The sequence below is a fragment of the Penicillium argentinense genome (genome assembly GCF_028826775.1).
Source record: "Penicillium argentinense strain IBT 30761 chromosome Unknown utg000001l_segment0_segment0, whole genome shotgun sequence".
NCBI classification, from domain to species: Eukaryota; Fungi; Ascomycota; class Eurotiomycetes; order Eurotiales; family Aspergillaceae; genus Penicillium; species Penicillium argentinense.
In genome coordinates this window covers 1566108-1589570 of record NW_026622660.1, presented here as the reverse complement: position 1 = coordinate 1589570, position 23463 = coordinate 1566108, and the positions used below count along the sequence as shown (strand labels likewise).

Here is a 23463-nt window from a genome sequence, read left to right as displayed (position 1 = left end):
TAAAGGTGTAAGGTGGACGGGGGAACTGTCTCCCCCGCTGCTTATCATACGATGCAGTAATTATAGCAGGCCCCATCCATTGGTTCACAGTCAGCATTGCCAGAGGAGAAAAAGGGGCAGACCATGGAACGGCGGTACTGGAACCCCCGGCCATTGGCCCTGCGGCTTTGGACTTCGTACTTCTCCCTTCGCGTTGATACCGATGGGACCTGGGAATCGAGGGTGGTGCCTGCCAGTGGAAACATGAAGGTCTCCAGACTGCTTCCCGGACCAGCAAGAAGTCTCCCGTCAGCGGAGCATCGGCGGCTCTCCGGGATTTTTGACTTCCAGGGCAGCCTCGTGAAAAAAATAAACGAAAAGTGGAGCGGCGATAGGAACGAAACGAGGTACAGAACGAATGCAAGGCTCCCCCCTCGGAAAACCACCTGTTTCGCCTGCGCCCTTCTGATTGGCGCCCAACTGGATCTCACCCCCGCGCAACTGGTTCATCGCCGGTGAAGAAGGCGACAGAAAAGAGAAGAAGCAGCAATATATCGAACGAAAATCAAAATGAAAAAGGAAAAGAAAAAGGGGGCAAGGTAGGGGGGACAAACAGTCCACCGACCTGCTCCTCTGGGAACATCTCGTCAGTCCGAGTCCTGATTGATCACGACAAATGCCGCAATGGCCAGCACCTAGGCACCGCAGAGCGCTCCCAGCTCATTGCGAGCAAACCCGGAGGTCGGCAATCTGGACAAAGGTCCCCGCTATCGAGGCCGCAGCTCGCAGAGCGGCCTAGTGCTCGTTTGAATGCCCCCAGTGGGCCACTGGCTCCGCGGAGAGCTCCGTGGCAGACCCAGACGAGTTTTAAGGCCGTACGGGATATCCGGACACACCAGTCCCAGGATGATCGATATCAAATGGATATGGCGCCCCTGTTATTGGACGCCGCAGCCGCTGGAGACGGGATGCGTCCAGCGTGGCCTCCTTGCGTGCCTCGGACGATCGCTCCGAGCTGTCCAGCGTCTCGTCCCAGTGACACGGTGGTGCGGTTCCCGGTTTTCATCCAGGATACGATTACAGCGGAGGACTCCGCACCGTCGCGAGGGCTTGTCAGCGCGACGGCAAACCTGCAGACGCAAGGAGCTTGGCAGCCGGTGCTTTCTTTCCTGTCTGAAGAAGATGCTGCAAGACGCAGACGTGCTGGAGGGTATGCTGGAGAACATGCTGGAGCGTAGACATCCATCAATCACCGTATAATTGGCCCCTTGCATTATAACGGCCACCGTTATGAGGCGCTTTGCGCGGTTGTGGCTTTGGCCGAGGGCATACCTAACCGGAGGTGTCTTAGGGCACATGCCTCTATTTGCCAGTGCCTCTAAGTGCCTGTATGCCATGGTATGTATTGTATATGGTATGTAGTAGTATCTCGTCCTGTCCTCCCCTGTACTTTGTGCATCGCGGATGGAGTCGGTGGCAAGCACATGTCAAGCCTGTCGACGGCTATACTTCGGGGGCAAGCTGAACTGCAGTCGCGACCCTATCCGTATGTCGCGACCGAACTGTCTGCAGACGGTCGATAGAGCATGATCGCAGCTTCCCCGGGACACTGGACTGGGAAACACTAGCAGACACACGCACCACGAAGATCGCTCGAACCCCAAGACCGCAGCTGTCAAGCCTCGGGTACCTCACGCACCGGTCGCCGAAGGGTATCCGCCCGTGCTCAGAGGAATGTATCCAACAGCAGTCAGGTATCTGAGGGTATTGTAAGGTCGGATCCGGTGAGCAACCCACTTCGCCCTCAACTCCACCCACGCTGGCCAGTGCGGACCCATGGGCTCTGATGGGATGCTACGCCGTACACGGTAAGTCTTACCCGCCCATCCTTCGGCAGATCGAATTAGGGGGGCAAGTGGTCGACCGTGCATCTCAGGTGTTGATCAAGTTCAAATTCCCCGGGCGTTTTGCCTGTTTTGCTGCATGGCCTGGATCGGGGAGGGGGGTCCAGGTCGGCTCTGGGACCGATCACGGCGGACGTCTGTTTTGGTATCCTCGGTTAGAGGGAAAATCCGGAGCAGGACAGGAATGGGGGAATAGGGGAGGTGTGAGTGGGGGTTGGAGAGTGACTGAGTGCTGACCAAGACAGAGAAAGACGAGTCAAGGCAAGGCAAAAGTAACAAAAAACAAGGAGGAAAACATGGAGGCCAGTCTGGGCCAGCCGAGTCCCGAGACAGGGGGCCAGCGTAGCCCAATAACACCCCGAGGCGCACTCTGTTCAGATGTTCACGATCGTGCCAAGTCCCGTCCAATTCATCCCGTATACTTACAGTAGTAGAGTGGCCAAATTCAATCGCGGAATCCCGCCCTGTGATTGGTGGAGTCTCGCTGTCTGAATTTCCATCCCAATGTTGATGTCCGTCGCGTCCACTGTGGCGGCCAGCCTCGCTCGCCCGCAAACCACAAAGCCCGTCCACCTCCCAGAGCCGACCCAGCCGGCCAGAGGTTACATTTTCCATGCATGTTCTACGCCTGCTCCGGTGCAGGAGGCAGCGACCAGGGCCGGTCTGCATTGCATTGCATGACAGGGGCCGTGTCCTGGCCCAGCGCATCCTGGCGCGGGGTCCGGCTTGGGGGACTACGGTAAGAATGGCCCGGGGGTGCGTACTTTCCGGCTTTTGTTATGTACATGTAGATGATATCGTAATCGGGAAGTGGTCAATCATTTCATTCGCAGCGTCAATGTCCCGGGCGTAGAGCATTCCCTGATTGAAAGTGCGGAGAAGCTACAATGACATTGAGTTGATGTCGAGCGGGCTGGACGGGGATGGCGACTGGGGTCTGCTGCACGTTGCTGTCTTGGGAATCGTCGTCTGCACCTCCTGCATACCCAGAGAAGCTTTGGGCCGATGCATGCACTTTTGCTCGCTCGGCAGTCAACGTGCGGCCTCGGAGGGTGGAAATAACCGGTCTTAATTTTGGGACGGCCGCAGCGGGCTCTCTACCTTGCTGTAGTACATCCATAGATAGTAACAGGCTGTTGCTATCATCGTCTATGCGTTATCATCGGGAGGTTTTATCATACCAGCGACACATTGCTAATCTCCCAAAGTACGTCCTAATACTTCCTAGTAATTTCTAGGATGTACCATATCCATCCATAGGGCCGAGTACCCTGGTCGAGATCATAATCCTAATTGCTTAGGGTGTAGTGCAAGTCATTTCAGGTCCGATCCGTTATCAAAGCACCACTGCATCTGCCTAGAATCAACGCCATTTTTATCAAAAGCAATGTTGCCCCCACAAGTGTCAGCTTTATATACGCTGGGTTAGACCAGAGCCGATCCGCCGTGCAACCATGCCTAAGAAATCACTAGCATCCGCACAGCCTCGCGGTGGGCCATTTAAGCATAAACTTTGACAGTTGGGCACAAACTAGAAACTCCTCGTACCAGAGTGACCACTATACTGCTTCCGGTCTACTATAGGCTCTAGTGGTGGAATCGTCCGTAGAGTCGGCGGCTATGCTAACCCTGCTGGGCATGAGGCTGTCGTCGCCAATACCTTGGGCTGTAGCTCGATCGCTGCGCCACAAGCGGTGAATGGCCTTGTACTGTGACAGCAAAGATGGTTGGTTCGTATCGAGATTTTGATCTAATCGTTCAGCCTTATCCACACCCTAATGTTGCTTAATGTACCTTAGGATATTGAATCATGCATGCATGCATCTGGTCACTATCCATGGATGTATGCTGATCATGGCCCGCGACCATTCTTCTCGGAACATTCGAGGTGATTATTTGTCTTCTCGCTCTCGATTTCTATGTTCAAATGTCCAATATTTGGACTGGCGGAAAAATTCGTTCCGTCGTTTATAGAATTACCCCGGTTGATTTGTGGGGGCAATCTGAGACCTATATATTGACGCCCGGTAGGGATACGACACCTACATTCAATAGTATATCGACGCACAGCTCACAATTTTTTTTTTTTTTTTTTTTTTTTTTAATTCTCTGTGATACCACGTGTGGCGGTTCAGTGACAGGATATATCGAGAGTGCTAGACAGTCGCTCAAAATGCAAATACCCGAAAACATCTTGTCCCTACTAGCCCTCGTCACCCTGACAGGCGCATCCCCAATCAAAACGACGGAGAAATTTCAATGGTCCTCCAAAAAAGGGCTGTAAGTACACTGCAATTTGCAGCATCAAAAACACACCCACAATCACGTGCGATGAAACAAGAACTGGAACAAGATTCTGATTTGGGGCGTTGAAGAATTGCCTTCGGAGACTCATACACCTACGTTCAAGGAATCCACGGACACCAGAACTACAGCTTCATAGGCGACGCACTCAACCTTGCATTCGATGAAGAGACCCTGCTCTCCAACATGATCGTTCAAAACCAAGTAAACCTTCCGAATGCGAATTCTTGCTTCACGCTGCTAACACAGCTTTTATAGACTGCAACCGCAGAAGGGGGTCCGAACTGGTTAGAGTACCTCACCAACTGCGGCGTCCAAGCAGGCCTCACCTCTCCACGAACCTGCAAAAAGCAGCTTTGGGATTTTGCCTTTGCAGGCTCTGACATTTCCACTAAATAGTTCGTCTCGATCGACTAGCCTCCTTAAAAAGTAATACCAGAGGCTAACAACAGGCACGGAATCAACAGCACCCCCTCCACCACAACTTCACCGTCTCCCTCGTCAACCAAACCCTTCAATTCAAACAATACGCCTACACCCCCCTAAAAAAGTTCCTCAAACCCAAAGACAGCCTCATCGCAATCTGGATCGGAATAAACGATATAAACGACAGCTCCCAATACGCCGTCGACTTCCCAACTTTCTACAAGAACCTCACGCAAACACTCTTCACCTCTGTCAACGAGCTCTACACCCTCGGTTACAAATCATACCTCTTAATAAACCTCCCGCCCTTAGATAAAACACCAGGAAACCAAGCCTCGAGCACGCCGCACCCGAACGCGACGCAGGTAGGATGGTACAATGCCGCGCTGTCCGAGCAGGCGAGTGCTTTCCAGCGAGAGAAGAGCGATGTCGAGGTGAGGGTGTTTGATGCGCATACGCAGCTGTCCGCGATGCTTGATGATCCTCCACGGTATGGGCTGATGAATACGACGAATTTCTGCGCTGGGTATGATCAGCCTGATATTGATGTGAATTATTTGAAGTATGGGTGTCCGACGCCGTTGGATACGTATTTTTGGTTTAATTCGGGACATTTAACTAGCCATGTTCATCAGATTCTGGCAGGGCAGTTGGAGGCCTGGTTGCAGGGGTAGTGAGTTGGTGTGCTGGTGGTATGTGTATATTTGGTGGTTCAACTTGTTATTCTCGCCGAGACATAGTCGGCTGTTCACAAATCCATGAAATTCCCAACCATACCTACCGCGTGATGTACACTACCGTCTCAGTAAGAATCTATTTAAAACTACGATGCATGAACGAGTCATGATCAACTGTTAAATTGTGGGTAAAAGATAGCTGATCAGAGTTAGAAAGCACCTGGGAATCACTTCCAGGGCCCGAGAAAATGACTTTTGCAATGGCTGAGAACCCAGTGGAACTTCGATATCTGACGATACCCTAAAACCTATTCACCAGAGTCTTATGAACCCGATAAACCCATCAGAGCCCTATGAACCGATAAAGAAAACCATGTAAGCTCTATGAAAAAAACGCCGTCCGTCCCGAATTACGCATGAACCCGAAGTGAAGCCGGGAAATTGAAGTCGATCAGCAATGCAGCGCTGAATAAGTCCAGCGACTGCTCGGTGAAGTATGGGCGATTTACCAGCGGCGGTTGTTACCCAGAGAGCTGTTGTTCGAACCGGTCACACCACCGCCGCGTCCACGGCCACCCCAGCCACCGCGGCCACGACCACGACCGCCACCCCAGCGGCCACCACCACCGCCGCCGCCGCCGCTGTAGCGAACCATCTCGGCAAGACGGGGATCGATCTGCTGCTTGGCCTCAGTAAGGATGGTGACGAGGTCACGGGCCTGCTTGGAGTCTGTAGGTAGAGAAAAACGTTAGATATTCTTCCATGACAAGCGGACCAAACAAGAGAAGGGGGAAAACATACTGTCAGTGGTGAAGAAGGTAATGGCGGTACCCTTGGCACCGGCACGACCAGTACGGCCGATGCGGTGGACGTAGTCCTCCGAGTTGTTGGGATAGTCATAGTTCAGCACATGAGTAATGTCACGAACATCTTGAATACGGCATCGTTAGCAAACAGCACATTAGTGGGGTAGTAAAGATATCGTGGTGGCCATAAAAGGACCCTTTTCTCAGTCGTGGAAGACTTTATGCATCACTGCTCTCTTCGCGGACCTTCTTAAAAAGCAAGAAAAACCCGGGATAAAGGAAGCAAAGTCCATGGGGGTGGCGGTAAAATCCTGGTCCTAGAGTAACCTTGGAAATGCAGCTGCAACAGATCAGGAACAAGTTGAAGATGTGAAAACCTCCAACTCGCTTGTGAGTCTCGGAACAAAGGAGCCAGAGAAATCCTGTCAGAAACTGTTGTCTGGGAGGCTGCACTACGTGCCCAAGGTTCTCCTGGTAGAAAAGAAGAAACCATTTGAGATGACCCTGACAATCCGCCTGGACGAGTCGTGGTGTAACCAACGAGCTTCGAGAGAGTTGAGCACCGTGCCGTTTTGTGTCATAATAATGAAACATCGCACGGGTGAGTTTTCTCAAGGGCCCCTCAAGGGGGGATAAAGGGGTATAGGAGAGGAAAAGGAAGGGGGAGTAGTTTATTCATACCGATACCACGGGAAGCCACATCAGTGGCCACCATGATGGGGCTCTTGCCCTGCTTGAATTCATTCAGGACCCAGTCACGCTCCTGCTGCTGCTTGTCACCATGGATAGCTGTAAAGAAGAATGTTAGTACCCAAATTTGTGCATCAGAGACAGGAAGGGTTGAAACATACAGAGCGCGGGCCATCCGTCTTGGCGAAGGAAGCGAGTAATCTCGTCGGCAATACGCTTGGTACCAGTGAAGATAAGAATCTTGTTTGAGCGGTCCTCCATAATCTTCTCCATGTGCTTGATCATGCGGTCACGCTTCTCGAAGTCGGACACAACCTCAACGATCTGGGTGATGCGGTGGTTGGCGGACAAATCCATGGAACCAATGTTGACCTGAATGTAGTCGTTAAGGAAGTCCTTGGCAAGCTGACGGACCTCCTTGGGCCAGGTAGCGGACCACATGCAAGTTTGACGATCGGGGCGAATTTGGCCAATGATCTTGCGAATCTGGGGCTCGAAACCCATGTCCAGCATGCGATCAGCCTCATCCAGAACCAGGTAAGTAACACGGCGCAGGTTGGTGCGGCCAGCCTCGAGCATATCAATAAGACGACCAGGGGTAGCAATGCAGACCTCAACACCGCGGGACAGGTCACGGATCTGGGGACCCTTGGGAACACCACCGTAGACGCAGGTGTTGCGAATGCGGGAGCTCTTGCCGAATTTGGTGATCTCAGTCTGAATCTGGACAGCCAGCTCACGAGTGGGAGCCAGGACAAGAACGATGGGACCATCGCCAGGGGCAAGCAGGGGCTGAGCGTTGATGTGGACAATAGCGGGCAAACAGTAGGTCAGAGTCTTTCCGGAACCAGTTTCAGCAATACCGACAACGTCGCGACCAGAGAGGGCCATGGGCCAGCCCTGAGACTGGATGGAGGTAGGCTTGTCGAAACCCTGAGCCTTCACCTCACCCAGAACGTACTGAGGGAAGCCAGCCTCGTCGAAGGTCTCGACGGGGCGGGGAACGTTGGTACCCTGAACAGCCATCTGGTTCTTCTTGCGGAATTCCTGAACTTCCTCCTCGGAGCGGTTGGTAACATCCTGGTGCTCCTTGTAGAAAGACTTCTCGAACTTGGGCAGGGAGCTCAGATCTAGAAGGATAGATTGTTAGTATTCTTGCGGTCGCAAACATGAGTTTCACAGAAAGATCAGTACTCACCCCAATCCTGTTGCTTCAAACCCTGGCCGAGGTTGGACATGCGGTCACCACCTCCGCCGTAACTGCCACCGTAACCACCGCCGCCGTAACCACCTCCGTAGCCACCACCGTAGCCGCCACCACCATAGCCACCGCCGTTGGAGTAGCCGTTGTCGTTGCGGGAACTGAAAATTTTTGTTAGTACTGAGGTTCGAGGACTCAGGGGTGAAGATACGTCAAGTGGCGTCAACCGGCAGACCGGCAGATATGACCGACACGGCGACAGATCGCAACCAGCGCGACCCGGCTCGTCAAGAGACAGAACTCAGAGCCAAAGATGCGTGATATACCTTGACGCCACGCGCATGTGCAAAACTCCACGGAGTTTCTTTCTGCGCGAAAAGAGAGACAACTAACTCACCGGTAGGAATCACCGCCACGGGAGTAACCACCACCGCCGTAAGACATGGTGAGAATTGTTGGTGCAGGGGAAAATCGAGAAGAGAAGTTTCAAAGGATGTGAAGAAGGGGAAAGGGAAAGTCGAGGGGAAAAGAGGGTATGTCAAGGAAGGTGCTAGAGATAAAGGAGAAAAAAACAATTTTTGAAAGGAAGGCGGCGATGGCAAAAAAAGTTTCCACTTGGGGGACTAGCGCGCCACGTGACCGGCCTGGACTATTCACTTTCCGCGGTTGCCTCAACCGAACTAAGCAAGTCGGGTGGCGGTACCTGGGGATCTCCGGTACCTGAGAGATCTGCGATGTGAATGGGGGCTTTGGTGATTGTTGTATAGTAATAATGTCATGTATGAATGTGCTACGGTGAGGTTTCTCTATACAGCAGGGGCGGTTTCACAACTTCCGGTCGCTCAAACCCATATCCCAGAAACTGATCTCTAGATCGGTCGCCCGGATAAAGATCTGAATCAATTCTTCCATGCGACTCGGGGAGACCTTCTGCATGTGTTGTTCCAAAAGTTCTATCCAATATCATCAGAAAACATGTGTAAGACAAGACAACTTGAGGAGAATGAACTTACGGGACCCAAGGCGTACAGCCTCGGTGTAGTCTTCGGCGACATAGTTCTCAATCCATTTCCAGTAATGGTTGCCCTCACGAAGTGTACCTTCTTCGGAATACAATCGTCTGGCAATGGCTCCATATCCGATCAGACACGGTGCCAAGGCCATCTGCAGCGCAAGCCAGTCCTCTGACTGGCCCACGTCCAGAATGTATCGGCTGTACGCAGTGCATGCTATTCCCGGATATTTCAAGTCAGACACCATGCATATGCACTAAATTTTGAAGCAAAGGGAAGAATGTACTAACCGATAGTTTCCGGATGAGCCTCCATCTCTTGCTTAGAAAGGCCGAACGAAGCACAGTAGTCTAGATGCAAAGCCATCTCTCGTTGAATGTGCAATACAATGCGGGCCGACTAGATAAGGGGGTCAGAATGAAAGGGCTAGGGGATAATTGATGGGACTAACTGCTGCGATCGACTCCATGGTCTTCGCCTTGTAAGAGGCCAGTGAGTTGCTTCGAGCGAATTGAACCTGGAATCCATGTGGTCAATATTTCCTCTCATTCTTTGAAGAAAGGCAGTACATGAAATAATGACTCACCAGGTAGAGATAATCTTGTATAAGGTATTCCTTGAACCGCTCGACCGGAAGTGTACCCTGACCCATACCATCAACGAATTCGTGGTGGGTGAATTTCTCCCAAGACCGTTGAACATCGGGGCGGTCCAGTATGTATTCGAGGAATCGGCCACTTGGCGGATTTTCTGTTAGCAACCCCTCGCCATGCACAAAATGAAAAGGGGAAAAGAAGCATACGGAGCAAAGGGCATGGTGTAAATCGAATGGAAATGGTTGATGGGCCCGCTTCCTTTGCCCAAATCAGTACTCGTTTTGATACCCGCTTCAACAAACCGCACGGCATTGCGAATAGCGCGGACCATATTCTTTCCTTGGGCCAGATTGGCTGCAATTGCCGAAGCTAGCGAGCAGCCAGTGCCGTGTGTATTTTTAGAGATCAGGTATTCGGTCTCAAACAGAGTCGTTGTTCCTCCATCGACGAGAACATCGATCACTGTAGTGGCGTCTTGCGGGTTCTGGGCAATATTGTGATCTTTGGTGAGAGGCATGTGACCACCCTTTAGCAGAACTGCCTTGGGGCCTAGCGAGCGTAATTGCTTGGCGAGTGAAATCAATCCAGCTAGGTCAGCAGGCTCTGGAGCTTCGGCGCCGGAGTCCTTGATCAGAAGCTGTGCCTCGGGAATATTGGGAGTCAGGACGGTCGTAATCGGGAGGAGCTTTGTTCGCAGCTCCTTCACGGCCTTCTCTGGTAATAGTTGCGACCCACTGGTAGATACCATGACCTGCCCCAGCGTGAGTACAATCCATGTTTCCTCTGAGTCGGGAATATCAGTTTGATCTGACTTACTGGGTCGAGAACGATGGCGGGAACCCGGTGGGTTTGCAACGTTTCGGCGATGACATCAATCGTCTCGGCGGACGACAGCATGCCTGCTCGGAGTCAGCGAAAGGCCTCGAGGAATGAAAAGAATCATCGGTAAATCACCTAGTTTGACTACATCTGTACCAATATCCTCGAGACCGGCATTGATTTGCTTTTTGACAAACTCCGCGGGTACGACAAAGATGTCCTGCACACCGAGAGTGTTCTGTGCGGTCAGTCCTGTCGTAGCCGTGAGGGCATATACGCCATGGGCGGCCAGGACTCTCTGGTCAGCCTCGAGACCACTAAATGAACCAGTCAGCTTTCAATTTCCAGATCTCGAGTCATTGCATGGTGGTAGCCATCAATGCGGACTCGTAATGAAGCTCGCTGCTTCCCGCCGGAGGGGCGCGGACGGGTCACTTACGCGCCGCCTGAGCTGTCAGAACCTGCGATGACCAGGACCCGCTTGACTGACATGATGCAAGCCAATAAAATTGCGAATATGCGAATTGGAAGGGAGTTGAAAAGCCGTCGCAACGCGAGTGCCGTATTGGGGTGGTGGGGGAGGCTGCACGATAAGATAACGCGGACGCTCCAAAATTTGCCCGATGTCCACCAAAACCTTGAATTAGGGGTGTTCATTTAAAGTAATCTGGACTATAGTGTGAAGTTTGGGGATACAAATATTTGACCGTAGCAAGGCGATTCGCTTGCTCCGTTGGCGCTTGTCATACTATTTGATCTGGGGCATAATATTGATGTGATACTGCCAATACCCGGAACCTGAGCGTGTGCCCTCGGTATTTTTGATTGGAGGGCTAATTTCCAAGAAAGATGCCTCGAAGAGCGGCAATCAGACTTTGGTTTGATGGTCTGGTCCTGTTTTACAACCCTGGAACATTGAGAAATGCCACCTGTACAGTGATGTCGTCTCGAATGTGCCGAGAGAAAGGTGCCGAGAAGCTGAGTCGGCCAGCAATCAACTCGTGATGATTTCCTCCCAGCGAATTGCGTACCAGATGCACAGCAGCATTGTCATCTTGAACAGTTGTTCTTTCTTCCACGAATTTCCAGTTTATTCCCTTCCAGAATTGCCCAAAGTCAAACGGTTCATAGGTCGGTTCTAGCTCCACTCCTCTTTTGTCTGACGACTCCAGCCATTTGCCCACCAAGTTGACAGCTTGCTCATTAGAGAGCATATCCCACAGTCCATCGGACGCCATAATGAGGAAAGAAGGCCGGCTGGGGTCGATCTTCGTAGAGGTAATGACAGGTTCCGCGGTCAAGTATGGAGGCGTTCGAACATCGTACCTGGGAACCAAGGGCGAAGGGCCATTGAAGTCAGTCTTCATATTCTTCTGAAATTCCAAAGGCCACTTCCACCGACTATCACCAAAGGCCCGGGAGACTGCCAGGCCGAGAACACGGCCATCTTTGATCATGTTTCCTTCTCCGGGATGATCCTGTTGTAACCGGGAAACTTCATCCTGATTGTAACCGGTCTGATCAATGGATAGAGGGATTGCTTCCCATTTGCCGTCAGGTCTTTGTTGTCCGAGAACCGCCCTTGAGTCGCCGGTGCATGCCACGTGCAGTATGCTCGTGATGGAGTCATAAATGGATAGTAGCGCACAGGAACCGGCATAGGCAGGAGCAAGCATCTTCGCTTTCTCTTGAAATGGTATTTTGCTCTGAGGTAAATCAATAGCTGCATCGATGATCTCTTTGTCCAGGTTCAAGAATCCTTCAGTGATGGCCTTTTGAATCGATTCTTGTGCCGTCGGATCGTTGCCTGGCAGCGATTCCACCTGCTTCAGGCTATGTGCCACGAATGAAATGAGCTGCTTCTCGAGCAGGTCGGCAGTCTGAGAACCGGCATGTCCGTCAAATACAGCCCAGGTCATCCACTCATTGCCGTCATTTCGCGGCGATGGGAGTTTGCCGTGGACGAATCTGTCCTCACATGGACTGTTCGAAGCCAGTTGTGCGCCATCATATCGGTTGACACCGGCGACGTCCTTGACCTTGAAAGAATACGCGCCGTCCGAGATGATTTTCGTAACTTGACTTGGAGAAGGGCCCGGCGTAAAGTTCAAGTGCTCCGTTGGAGGGCATTCAAGGCGCGGAACATCATCCCGGGTTGTTGTCAACCACCAAAGGCCTGGAGAACCGATGAACCCAAAAAGCGCAACATTCCTCCTCAGATTGGAAGATGGTCCTTTTGTCGAATACTGACGACTTGCATGTGGTATAGGGATTCGGCGCCCTAGTCGCGCTCGGGTCACGCGCGAGAATAACATTGTTCGTAGACACAAAGTGGGCAAAACGAAAAGAAAGGGGGTGGGTTGAGTTAGTTTGAGTTCTCTGGCATCAAAAGAAACACGGGATCGGCAGCTGCAATCGCAAACTGCTTCGGCAAGGGCATTCCAGCTCGCTGGACCTCGGGAGATGCCAATTGAGCACCCTTGCTTCATTTGATGACTCATCAATACAAACACCGGAAGCCATATTCGGTGGCTAGATATTTCGCAGTGGCCTGCTTTTGCGTGCCTAAGTCGATTTGAAAACACACGAGAAGCAATTCTACAAGGCCAAGCCATTCAGTCGGTAGTACAATCCCACTTCTTTTCGTCCTTGCAGGTGCTCGACCCACTACAATTGCACCGTGGCTTCACCCGGATTGCGTGATGTCTACATACGTGAGGCTCGATTCAATTGCGCTGCTGTGAGAGTTGCAGGTACGTATACATTATCTGATGGGTTTTTATACAGATGGATATTCTGACCTTGCTGTCTGGAGTCGATTTAAACTCCTATGGTTTTACGCTGGAAAGACCTCCGAAAGGCTGTCATCACAGAGTGCTGAGACATATATAGCCCGGGGTTTCTGTGCGAGTTGTAGAATGATAACATTAGGCAATTAATACCTCTTAAGCCCATCCCAAAAGAAAGCTATGTACAAATCCAAAAGTCGTAGGCCACCGGGGCATTTATTGTAACATGAAGCGGAAAAGAGTGTCCATCTCGACCCATTGTCGGCCGCATTTCTTCAAGTAGCTATCCGCAACCGTCTTAATCGTTTCGAAACGTGTCCGATTGAACTCAGCGAGAGCAGCAAGACTGTCCTTCTTCTCCCCGCTCTCCTTGTTGGCCGCGCTCTTGGCCTTCTCCACGTCCCAAAGACCGGAAAAGTACAGGAGCTGGTTGTAGATTTGCTTCTCGGTGTACTCATAGGACATCCGGCCTAGACAGCCCTCTGCGCGACCTCGTGGACCCAAGCATCGGTGTCCGTAAACACTGATTTGCCGTGTACGGTTACCACAAGCCGAGTCATCGCACACCAGCCAGCCCTCGTAGTAGCGGGCAGTCTGTTCGCGAATCTGGCTCTCCAACTGAGCAACAATGGTCAGGACAGAGAACGGTTTCTGGCAATCCTGGTTGGAGCAAACAATGCCATGGGCGGTACACATTTGTGGCGAGTCGACCAGTCCTTCGAATACCGACTGCTCTTTGCAATGTCGGCACTTCAAGGTCAGCCGAACTGAGTCAGCAAACCGGACGGAGTCAGGGATCTGGGACTCCAAGGGGAATATCTCGGCATTTTGTTGGTTGCTGGCACTCGAGGTGTTGATTTGGTATTTGCGGGTATCGAGTCCCAAGCACTCAGCAAGGCGCACAGCATCGGTACCCGGGATTGGCGCACACAGACGCTCGATAGGAGGGAAGATCTGCTTGAGAAGATAGAATTCGACATCAGGCTTCAGTTCCGAGTTTGGCTTGAGAACATCCTGGGGACTGTAAGACCGCTTGGCTGGAGGCAAGGACGCTGTCTCCGAGTCACCACCCGTAACAATGTATGAGATGACATCGTTGGGTCGGACATTCTTGCCTCTGGCGATGTCCCGGAGGGCGACCTGGGCGGGTGGCATGCTTTCTTTGTTGGGATATTCCTCCGGTCGTTTAGAAAGTTTCTGTCAATTCCAGAAAATTAGCATTCATGATACTGTGTCGTTGATGGACTTCACACATACCGTATAGATAACATATTTCTGAACGGGAATGGCGAACTCCTTCATCTTCTCAGCCAGCTCACGCAAGTAGTCGTGAACCTTATTGAGAACAACTTCCTGGTCCTCTCCAGATAGAACCTCATTAAGGAGTCTGGAGGAGACCTCCTTCGAAAGGGCACAGTATTCACGTCTCTTCATGTCAAGACCCTTGACTTCGAGCTTCTCAATGTACTTGCCATCCACCTCAGTGAGGTTCACGGCAGCATACTTCTTCTTGGCGTGCAGCAGGAGTCGGCGGAAGACGTTATCAATATCAATTTCAAGCAGTCGATATCGCTCGTTTACTGATTTCTTAAACTCTTCACCGACCTTCAGCGCATCACTTATGGTGTCCATGTTGGTGTTGATCATGACGGAGTCGGTATCACCATAAATGACACGCAGCTGCTTGCTTTCAGCCAGATCCTTTGTACTGCGCAGAATCTCACGACCCTTGAAGGTGGTGAGCATGGCCAGAGGACGGGCATAGAAGCGACTTTGCGTGTATCCCAAACAACCATACATGGAATTTGCAGTCAGCTTGAAGGCAAGCTGTTTGGTGTCCCACAAAGCCAACTGTTCGGGTGTGGCACGCTTGTCTTTCATCAGCTTCTTGACCTCGCGTCGACGTCCAACCAGAGTCGAAATAAGGCGCGGCAAGATGCCTTGCTCTTGGTCCGATGTTGGAACTTCGGGAACCTTTTCTTCATTCTCATTTTCCGCCTAGATATATGTGTCAGTAGAGGGCCTCTAGTCACCAGAGGCCTTGGCAACTCACCGAAGATGTCCGGTCGACTGTTGTGAAACAGATGTTGTACTCCTGAATAATACTTGGGTATAGACTGTTGAAATCCATGACCAAGATGAAACGATCGTACAGACCCTTTTCGGGCTCAAAGACAAGACCTCCCTTATACTTGTCCTTTTTCTTCTTGTCGCCGGCCTCATCATCTTCACCATCCTTCTCCTCGGCCTTCTGCAAGCGCGAGGAGTACTTGTCAGGACAGATGTACTTGTTGCGATGGAATTCGTGAAGCAAAATGTACTCGTTTCGCTCAGCACGAGTACCGCTGAGAGTACGTGCCCATGAGTTACCAGCAATATTGGTCAAGACTTTGGTGAGGGACAGCATCTGGAGACGCAGTACCAAAGCAGCAATGAAGTAAGTATCTGTATCGGCGTGGTTGACGAAGTTCATGAGTCCGTCCTTGGTCGAAGCCCATGTCTTCAAAGCGGCCTCAACATCCAACTCTTGGCGAATATTGCCTTCGCCAAGGTAGAGCTGGCACATTTCTGACAGACTCCAGGACTGACACTTCATCATAAGAGACTAATTGAACGGGTTAGTATATTGATCCACAAAGGTGATTCTGAGAAGCGTACTTTGCCCATGTCATTTCCGACGTCACATAAAAGTCTTCCTGCGATGAGCTGCCGCTCAGCGAAGAAACTGCCACCACGGTTGAAGTTCTTTGGCCAGTCTCCGCGTCGAAGTCGACCAATGCGGTGCCATCCAGGGGTCTTCTTCTCTCGCATGCGATTGAGAAGAATGCTGAGGTCGACATCCTGCAACTGATGGCCCATGATAACATCCGGATCCATTTTCTCGAACAACGCCAAGAACTTGCTCAGCAGGAACTGTTCGCTCTTTTCCAGCATGAAAGTACCTCGCTGCTTCCGTGTCTCGGCCTCGAAGTGCATTGGGTAAGAGCTTCCAGCAGGGCGCATAACAGTGAACGTCTTGCATGGCAGCTTTTCGGGGGGAGTAGTGTCTGTCAAGGAGACATTCTCGTAAACTCTGGCACTAGCCAAAAGAATCTCCTGCTTGTTCTCCTTGACGTTCAGTTGAGTCCTGAAGGAAAGACTCATAAGAGTTAGTGGTGGTGTGTCCAAGTTCTCCGAGTCGGGAACGGGGCTGATGAGCGCTGGTCTGGATGCCTGGCACTCAAACTTGCACCAGGAAGCGTTGTTGACAGCCGAGAAATCAGCATCGTCAATCTTCAACCAGCAGGGACCCATGATGTTCTTCCAAAGGACGAACTGCTCGAATAGAGAAGTATTTGTCCCGAATACATGCGAGAAGGTCTCGCCTTTGACATCCATCGGAAGAGCAGCTTTGTCGTACGGGTAAAGAAGCTTCAGGTATTCTGATTCCTTGGGGACACCGCGCATCTCAAAAGCGTACTTTCTGGTGCAAGGCTTGATCTTGTGCATGCCGACACGCAGTCGCGACATCATTTCATCAACTTCCTGATAGACGTCTTCCATTCCAACCTCCTCGTCAGTCTCTCGTCCGTGCTTGTGGCGGTTCTCGCGAGGCAGGAAATAGAGCTTGCGCAGAATGTTGTCAACCTTGACGAAAGCACTAGCATAAGATCCGTTCTGCTTGTTCTTGACTTTTCCGAACAGGCAAAGGCTTCCATTGACCTCAGTATAGTCCAGCCAGAACATTCGTAGACTGCCGTCTTCTTCAACCACGTCTTGGGCATGAAGCTTTCCGAAGGAGCGCATCTCCGGTGCCGGGCTGCTGAGAACATTGAGTTTGCTTCTCACGTCGTTCCAAGAGGCATCCATGACTTCCGGCGCCGCCTTTGCGGGGGATGAGCTGGCTGGTGTTGGGAGGACCTCTTTCTTAAGCTTTGGCGGAGGTCGACTGCCAGTCATGTTGACGTTGGCTGTCTTCGCACTTGAGTTACCAGTGGCTTCGGCGACATCCATCATATCAATGTCCTCCTCGTCCGACTCTTCCTTCTTGACCACTGGAACAATTGTCTTTCGCTCCACAGCCTTGCTAATGGGAGATGAAGGCATAGGGTCACTCATGTGCACGTCGTCATCATCGACGGGCGGAAGTGGACCGTCGTCGTCGTCCGAGTTGAGTGTCGGTTGTTCCAACTTGACCGGGGAGCTTGGAATGTCATTTTCGTCTTTCGGCCTGACTTTTTCGTTTCGTCGTTTCTCGGATAGAGGTGGTGAGAGCACGCGAACTTTGCGGCGGGCGTCTGATTTGATGAGATTTCGCGTAGGGACGTGGTTGGAGACAACGTTGGTATCGACCTCGCCGAGCAAATCGGCCATGAAGGCATCGTCTTCTGCAGTAGCAACGGGCTAGTCAAGGTCAGAAGGGGGCTTTCCGGAATCTGTAGTGGGCCGAGGAAAGAACTACGCACCTTGGGCTTTGGGGCACTGGCAGCGGCGTTTCCACTGTTGAAATACTTTGAGATGCCGTTGTTGATCTTTTCTTTCCGCTGCTTTTCCTCGTCGCGCTTCCGTTTGGCCGCTTTGCTTTGTGCGGGTAATTCGTCGCTGTCTTCGCTATCGTAGTCGACCGTGCCTTCGTTCCAGACCTCCCGTCCGTCGTCTGCGTAGCCGGCACCATTGTCATCGACAACAAAATCGTCTTCATCGAGGCGGTTGCGAATGACTTTTTTGTAGCCCTCGTCGTCGACCTCGTCGTAGATGTCGCCTTTATCCTCAACTTCGTATGTGTCGATGCGTTTCTTGCCGGAGGCACGGAGGGCCCTTAGCTCGGCCAACCTGTCAGCTTTACTGAGAGGCATGGTTGTTCGTGTTTTGGACGAATGCCCACGAACGGATGGTTTTGAGGAGCGACAATGGTTGCGGGGGGCAAGGGAGGACTTGAAGGGGGCCCGCAGATCGCGCGTTCGACGCAGGGCGCGACGCGCAGCGCGGCGCGTTGAGTGGTTTAGTAATTATCAATGCCTTGGTGCCTCATCCGGTAGGTTCTACCACCGGAAAAGATTCAGGCGATTTCAGGCACACATGAACTAAGCCTTATTTGGCTGGCGTTATTGATGTCGCAGAGACATGGGTTATACCGGCATTTATCTCCTTGGCTCTCCCAACTCTCAACAGCACGAAAATCAACCTTGGCCAAAATGACACAAAATATCTCTACTTCACCCAAAATAAAGACCCGGTTCTTCATCTTCTCTGATACGCACGGCCTTCACAACTCGACGAGATTCGTCTCCGATCAGTATGCTGATGTCGCTATTCACTGCGGGGACCTTACAGCAGAGTCCAAGATTGATGAGTACAGAGCCTCGATCCGTTTCCTTAAGCCGTGAATGCTCCACTAAAGCTCGTCATAGCTGGCAACCATGACCTAACGATGGAAACCCCCACATTTCAGAGAATCATCGCAGAGGCTCGGCTGCCTTTAGAACCTCAGCTGGTCAAGCAAACTTACGGCGAAGATGGAGAATCCAGGCGGATTTTCTGTAGTGAAACCGGAATCATATTCCTTGATGAAGGTCCCCCGTCGCTTTCATCTCGCCAATGGTGCGCTACTCGATGTCTACGCCAGTCCAAATACGCCATCATACGGCAGCTGGGCCTTTCAGTATTGACCAGTCCGTGGTCATGACTTTGCATTCGTGATGTCGATGTAGTGCTGACACATGGACCACCAAAAGGGACACTGGATTACACCAATTCACGCGAACGGGCAGGTTGCCCAATTCTTTTCAAGGCCATCGCTGGAGCCAGGCCCGAATGCATTGCTTTGGCCACATACATGAAGCTTAGGGTGGAAAACTTGATACTTGGCGCCAATCCACGAGCCCAGAGCCTTCGTATTTGATAGATATCGATGACGACAATTCCGTCCTCATCGAAAGTCTTTCCCAGGCGAGAAAGGAAAAAGACAAATTCTCCAGACCCGTCGGATGCTCCACTACCAGTCATTGCTCCAATGATTCGAGGCCGTTACATTGGGGAGCCCAGACTTTATTCATCAATGCCGCAATTGAAGATGCAGAGGGATCTCCGACTCAGAAACCATGGCTTGTTGATATTGAATTTCGAGCAGGATTTTGAGAACTTCAAACTGTATGGTTTTCTTCCTTGCGTAGTGCTCATATGACTGTTAGTATGACCGATAGTATGACCATTCTTATGACCTTTAACCCTATAGAAATCTGTAAATGGGCGCTGGCGTGACCGCGGGAACAAGACACCTTTAGTGTCAAATAGGCTCCAGCGAGGTAAGCAGATCGGTCCACCTGGAATATCGGGATTGTCTGTAGATAAGCATGGGCAACCACTTGACACAGTTACGTAGAGCGGAGTAACAAGACCTGCAAAATAATTGAACAAGATAAAAACCCGGTGTTATTTGAGCAGATTTTCCTGGCCTATGCTAGGTATATTTTCCAGCCGTGACAAACAGCGCCAGTGAAAAAAAGAACATAGGATCTCCATCATCTCCACACCCAGCCAGCAATCGGTACCGGGATCAAGGACCGTTTTCCAACTGAATGTTGATCCTACCCATGAGCAAGTGATCACTCATGGCACAACCATATCCTCCCAAAGAACCCACTCCACCAAGAAGTCAATGGAACACAAATCGTAAGATGAGATATGAAAGACATGACGTTCCACCCTCCGTTTTTTGATAAATTCCATTCGCCCGCGTAACAATATGCAACGGTACGAGGAATTTAACGGTAGGACTTCTGGTAGCGTGCGCGGGCACCGCGACCACCGAACTTCTTGGGCTCAGCGCGACGGTTGTCGGCGACCAGAAGGGTGCGGTCGTACTGGGCGAGAGCCTGCTTGAGCTGGTTCTTGGAGTGCTCATCGACGTACTTCTGGTAGTAGGCGACGATGGACTTGGCGATGGCCTGGCGGATGGCGTAGACCTGGGAAGTGTGACCACCACCGGTGACACGGACGCGGATGTCGACACCAGCGAACTTGTCCTGGCCGACGATCAGGAGGGGCTCGTAGACCTATATCGATGTTAGAAAAATCGATTCATTGCGCAGATAACGACCACCAGTTTTTCTTCGCGTAGTAGAGTCCTCCTCTTGTAGTTGCATTCTTTTCTCGGTATGGCTGGCGGCGGATGATTGTGGGTTGTGCGGAGCGTACCTTGAAGCGGAGGATCTCAGGCTGGACCAGGGAGATGGGCTGGCCGTTAACCTTGATGAGGCCCTTGCCTTGCTGTAAATCGAAAAGTCTCAGCGTGCTGTTCATCATGATTCGGTGTGCGAAAAGTCCCCTCATGCGCCAAATGTGTCCCTTCCAATAATGAATTTCCGTATCTCAAATTTCGTAACCATTCGATTTTCCATTTCGATTTCCCATTGTCGGTATTGTTCGGCATATTTCCTTCACATTTTCATTTGGCGCAGAGGGGGGGGAAGAGGTCGGGAGAGGATGAGAAGCGTCATCTTCATACCTTGCAGTGGGCGACGGCGGTGGCTATTGCAAATTGATCATCAGCATTTGAACACCTTCGATGACAAGTTGTCCAGCGCATAACATACCCGTCTTCTTCTTGCCGAAGCATTGCACACTCGGGACGGAAGCCATGGTGGGAAAAATGGCCCTTGTCGGTTGTCGATAGGGAGGGAGTGTGTTGTCGTGGGAGATGGAAAAGAAGTCGACCGCGAATTCCCACACTACGGCCATTCGCCTGAATTGCCCTTGAGTGCGGGTTTCGCTTAGGGAGCACTAACCCCAATACGGGTTAGTGCATTTTTGGCCTAGGGCTAGGTCACATGATGGATGCTGGTTGCTGACTAACAAGACGGAGTTCCGGGGCAGAAAGTTTGGGGCCTCTGCTTGCTTTGCGATCGCGTATTTGGCCTGCTATCACCCCATTCCTACCCGTTACCTTTACTCGACAAGATGTCGCAAACAGTCGGGAAGGTGAGGACCATCATATTGTGCTGGAATTCTCAGCAAACATCTCCCGCTTAAGCCTCAATTTCCCGTCAGCTAACAATTATATGATCAGACTCGTCTTGCCTATTCTCGAGCATGGCACTATGTCGATGCTGGCTCCGACCCACGTTCCCTCGGCCGCCTGGCTTCCTCCATTGCTCTCGTCCTGATGGGCAAGCACAAGCCGATCTACGACCCCTCGACAGACTGTGGTGACTACGTGGTGGTGGCGGGCTGCCATGACCTCCGAACAACCGGAAAGAAGCGCTTCCAGAAGCTGTACTACACCCACACGACCCGTCCCGGTAGCCTGAAGAGCATGACAATGGATCAGATGTTTGCCAAATGGGGTGGTGGCGAGGTCTTGCGCCGCGCGGTGAAGGGCATGCTCCCCAAGAACCGGCTTCAGGAGCCGCGGTTGGCCCGGCTTAAGAGTAAATTTCCCAGGGAATATCAGCTCGATTTATTTCACAGTTACAACAAAATGCTAACTCATACTCAATCCAGCTTTCGAAGGTCTCGCTCACCCCTACAAGGAGAACATCGTCAAGTTTGGCAACCAGTCGGTCCTCAACAACCCCAAGGTGCAAGAAGCCTTCAAGGAAGCCAAGGCCTCTGCATAATTTTCGTCTTTGTCGCACATATTCTCAACTGTTTCACGTCCTTAGGTTTATCTTAAGGACGTATGTATTCTATTTCTGCGTTATGATCCAAAACCGCAAGCGCATGGGTCCGGAGTCCAATTTTGGGAGTGCTTTTCTGTTCTTCATTTCACCCTTTTCGAAACTTCATGAAAGGTCTCTCCTTGGCTTGTACTTATATAGCAGACCGCATGGAAATAAAAAAGAAAATGTGTTCTGAATGACATTGGGTCGTGTCGTTCCACTCCCAGTGGTATATAGAGACATACTATGTACAGGGAAACTCCATGCTAAAATAAAACATCCATGTCGATGCAAGTCGACGCTATGGCATTTACAGGCGGGCCTTCTGGCCGGCACGACCGACGGTGCACTTGATGAGCCCATTGGGGTTGGACTGGGGAGCGTACACTTCGGCGTCCTTGCCGGTGTTCTTGAGACCCTTGTGCCAGCTGAGATCTGCGAAATCGTTAGTATCACATTGGAGTAGCCGCTACCTATTGCTAGGTAGCCTACTATTCTTGGGTAAAGTGACGACATACCAATCTCGAAGTAGTGGTTGTTGGGCAGAGCATAGTCAACGGTCTCGAGCAGAGGCTCAGCGGCGAGGATGATCTCGCCCATCTTGTACATGGTGGCCTGGACACTGGCGCTGTTGTCCTCGGCGAAGATCTTGAGAGTGGTGTTGCGGGCAACATCGAAGGCGTTGTTGAACTTGTGGGCGTTGGACTTGACCTCGTTCAGGCCACTGAAGCGGCGCCACTGCCAATCGGCGGAGACATCAGTGCTCAGGATACGATCCCAGGTCTCCTTGAGGGTGGTGTACTCGTCGCGAAGGAAGCCCCAGAACTGGGAGCCAGTACTCTTCAGGACAGTTAGGCCCTTGATGGAGGACTGGATGTCGATGCCCTTGCCCTCGTAGACGTCAACCTGGACGTTGCGGGTCTCGCCGCCCTCCTTGACGAAAGAGTGGGGGTGAGGCTTGCCATCGACATTCATGCGCACCCAGCGGTGCGTGACGATGTTAACGTGCGCGGCGTGAATGTGGCGGTACTTCTCGATGAAGTGCGTGCCGAGGATGGAGCCGAACAGCTCCGGGGGAGTGACGGGCTGCTGCTTCGCGGTGATGTAGATAGTGTTTTTGATAGAGTCAGTGGCCACGACGACACTGTTGTCGGCCTTGGTGTAGCTGGATGCGATCCCTCGTTAGCCGTCGTTGTAGCACAGCTTCCCCACGAAGCTTGGAGTGATCGCCGCTGACAAGGAAACCACTCTCGCCTCCAGCTGCCATCGGAAAACTTACGAGGTCTCAATCTCGCCCTCCAGCAGGACGCAGACGGTCATCTCGACCACGGTCTGGGTACCAGTCTTCTCATCGCGGTGCACCTTGTACACGCGGACATTGTCCTTGCCATAACGGGCGGCGGCGAGAGCGCTCATGGTGAATGTGAGGGGTTTGTGGTAGTGGGGTTTTGGTCAAGAAACAGTGATCCAAGTCGCAACAGCACAGGTGAATTGAGAATGCAGTGGAGACCGACGACGGAGAAGTCAAGTATTTATTTCGCCAGCACGATGGCCTGACGCGCGGGCGAGTGAAGGCATCGGCGGGCTCCGATGCCCGCGCAGCTGCGACTTCCCCCACGC

General features: G+C 51.8%; 10 protein-coding genes across 10 annotated transcripts; 4 read left to right on the top strand and 6 right to left on the bottom strand.

Annotated features, from left to right (window-relative positions):
* Positions 1-123: 123 nt before the first annotated feature.
* N7532_000531 (uncharacterized protein) lies at positions 124-1217 on the top strand (the record flags this gene model as incomplete). The annotated part of the gene is made up of 2 exons (XM_056613035.1): positions 124-339; positions 393-1217. 2 exons carry the CDS (start codon positions 124-126, stop codon positions 1215-1217), a joined length of 1041 nt encoding a protein of 346 aa, XP_056480259.1.
* A 2839-nt stretch (positions 1218-4056) lies between these two features.
* Positions 4057-5287, top strand: N7532_000530 (SGNH/GDSL hydrolase family protein; the record flags this gene model as incomplete). Its single annotated transcript, XM_056613034.1, has 4 exons — positions 4057-4163; positions 4259-4391; positions 4446-4559; positions 4640-5287. 4 exons carry the CDS (start codon positions 4057-4059, stop codon positions 5285-5287), a joined length of 1002 nt encoding a protein of 333 aa, XP_056480258.1.
* A 508-nt stretch (positions 5288-5795) lies between these two features.
* N7532_000529 (DEAD-box ATP-dependent RNA helicase DBP2) lies at positions 5796-8431 on the bottom strand (the record flags this gene model as incomplete). Its single annotated transcript, XM_056613033.1, has 6 exons — positions 5796-6019; positions 6092-6220; positions 6778-6885; positions 6948-7916; positions 7985-8148; positions 8385-8431. 6 exons carry the CDS (start codon positions 8429-8431, stop codon positions 5796-5798), a joined length of 1641 nt encoding a protein of 546 aa, XP_056480257.1.
* A 381-nt stretch (positions 8432-8812) lies between these two features.
* Positions 8813-10907, bottom strand: N7532_000528 (uncharacterized protein; the record flags this gene model as incomplete). Its single annotated transcript, XM_056613032.1, has 9 exons — positions 8813-8940; positions 9001-9216; positions 9291-9399; positions 9452-9517; positions 9587-9737; positions 9803-10347; positions 10413-10495; positions 10551-10732; positions 10855-10907. 9 exons carry the CDS (start codon positions 10905-10907, stop codon positions 8813-8815), a joined length of 1533 nt encoding a protein of 510 aa, XP_056480256.1.
* Positions 10908-11314: 407 nt separating this feature from the next.
* Positions 11315-12730, bottom strand: N7532_000527 (PP2C family serine/threonine-protein phosphatase; the record flags this gene model as incomplete). The annotated part of the gene is made up of 1 exon (XM_056613031.1): positions 11315-12730. One exon carries the CDS (start codon positions 12728-12730, stop codon positions 11315-11317), a length of 1416 nt encoding a protein of 471 aa, XP_056480255.1.
* A 690-nt stretch (positions 12731-13420) lies between these two features.
* Positions 13421-18039, bottom strand: N7532_000526 (DNA-directed DNA polymerase alpha catalytic subunit POL1; the record flags this gene model as incomplete). The annotated part of the gene is made up of 5 exons (XM_056613030.1): positions 13421-14401; positions 14462-15202; positions 15258-15809; positions 15863-17587; positions 17650-18039. The coding sequence occupies 5 exons, from the start codon at positions 18037-18039 to the stop codon at positions 13421-13423; spliced, it is 4389 nt and encodes a 1462-aa protein (XP_056480254.1).
* A 339-nt stretch (positions 18040-18378) lies between these two features.
* N7532_000525 (uncharacterized protein) lies at positions 18379-18570 on the top strand (the record flags this gene model as incomplete). The annotated part of the gene is made up of 1 exon (XM_056613029.1): positions 18379-18570. The coding sequence occupies one exon, from the start codon at positions 18379-18381 to the stop codon at positions 18568-18570; it is 192 nt and encodes a 63-aa protein (XP_056480253.1).
* Positions 18571-19947: 1377 nt separating this feature from the next.
* On the bottom strand, positions 19948-20923 carry N7532_000524 (40S ribosomal uS9 domain-containing protein; the record flags this gene model as incomplete). Its single annotated transcript, XM_056613028.1, has 4 exons — positions 19948-20238; positions 20381-20452; positions 20691-20713; positions 20779-20923. 4 exons carry the CDS (start codon positions 20921-20923, stop codon positions 19948-19950), a joined length of 531 nt encoding a protein of 176 aa, XP_056480252.1.
* Positions 20924-21142: 219 nt separating this feature from the next.
* N7532_000523 (mitochondrial 54S ribosomal protein uL13m) lies at positions 21143-21801 on the top strand (the record flags this gene model as incomplete). Its single annotated transcript, XM_056613027.1, has 3 exons — positions 21143-21163; positions 21252-21612; positions 21686-21801. The coding sequence occupies 3 exons, from the start codon at positions 21143-21145 to the stop codon at positions 21799-21801; spliced, it is 498 nt and encodes a 165-aa protein (XP_056480251.1).
* A 352-nt stretch (positions 21802-22153) lies between these two features.
* Positions 22154-23259, bottom strand: N7532_000522 (urate oxidase; the record flags this gene model as incomplete). Its single annotated transcript, XM_056613026.1, has 3 exons — positions 22154-22278; positions 22362-23008; positions 23123-23259. The coding sequence occupies 3 exons, from the start codon at positions 23257-23259 to the stop codon at positions 22154-22156; spliced, it is 909 nt and encodes a 302-aa protein (XP_056480250.1).
* Positions 23260-23463: the final 204 nt, after the last annotated feature.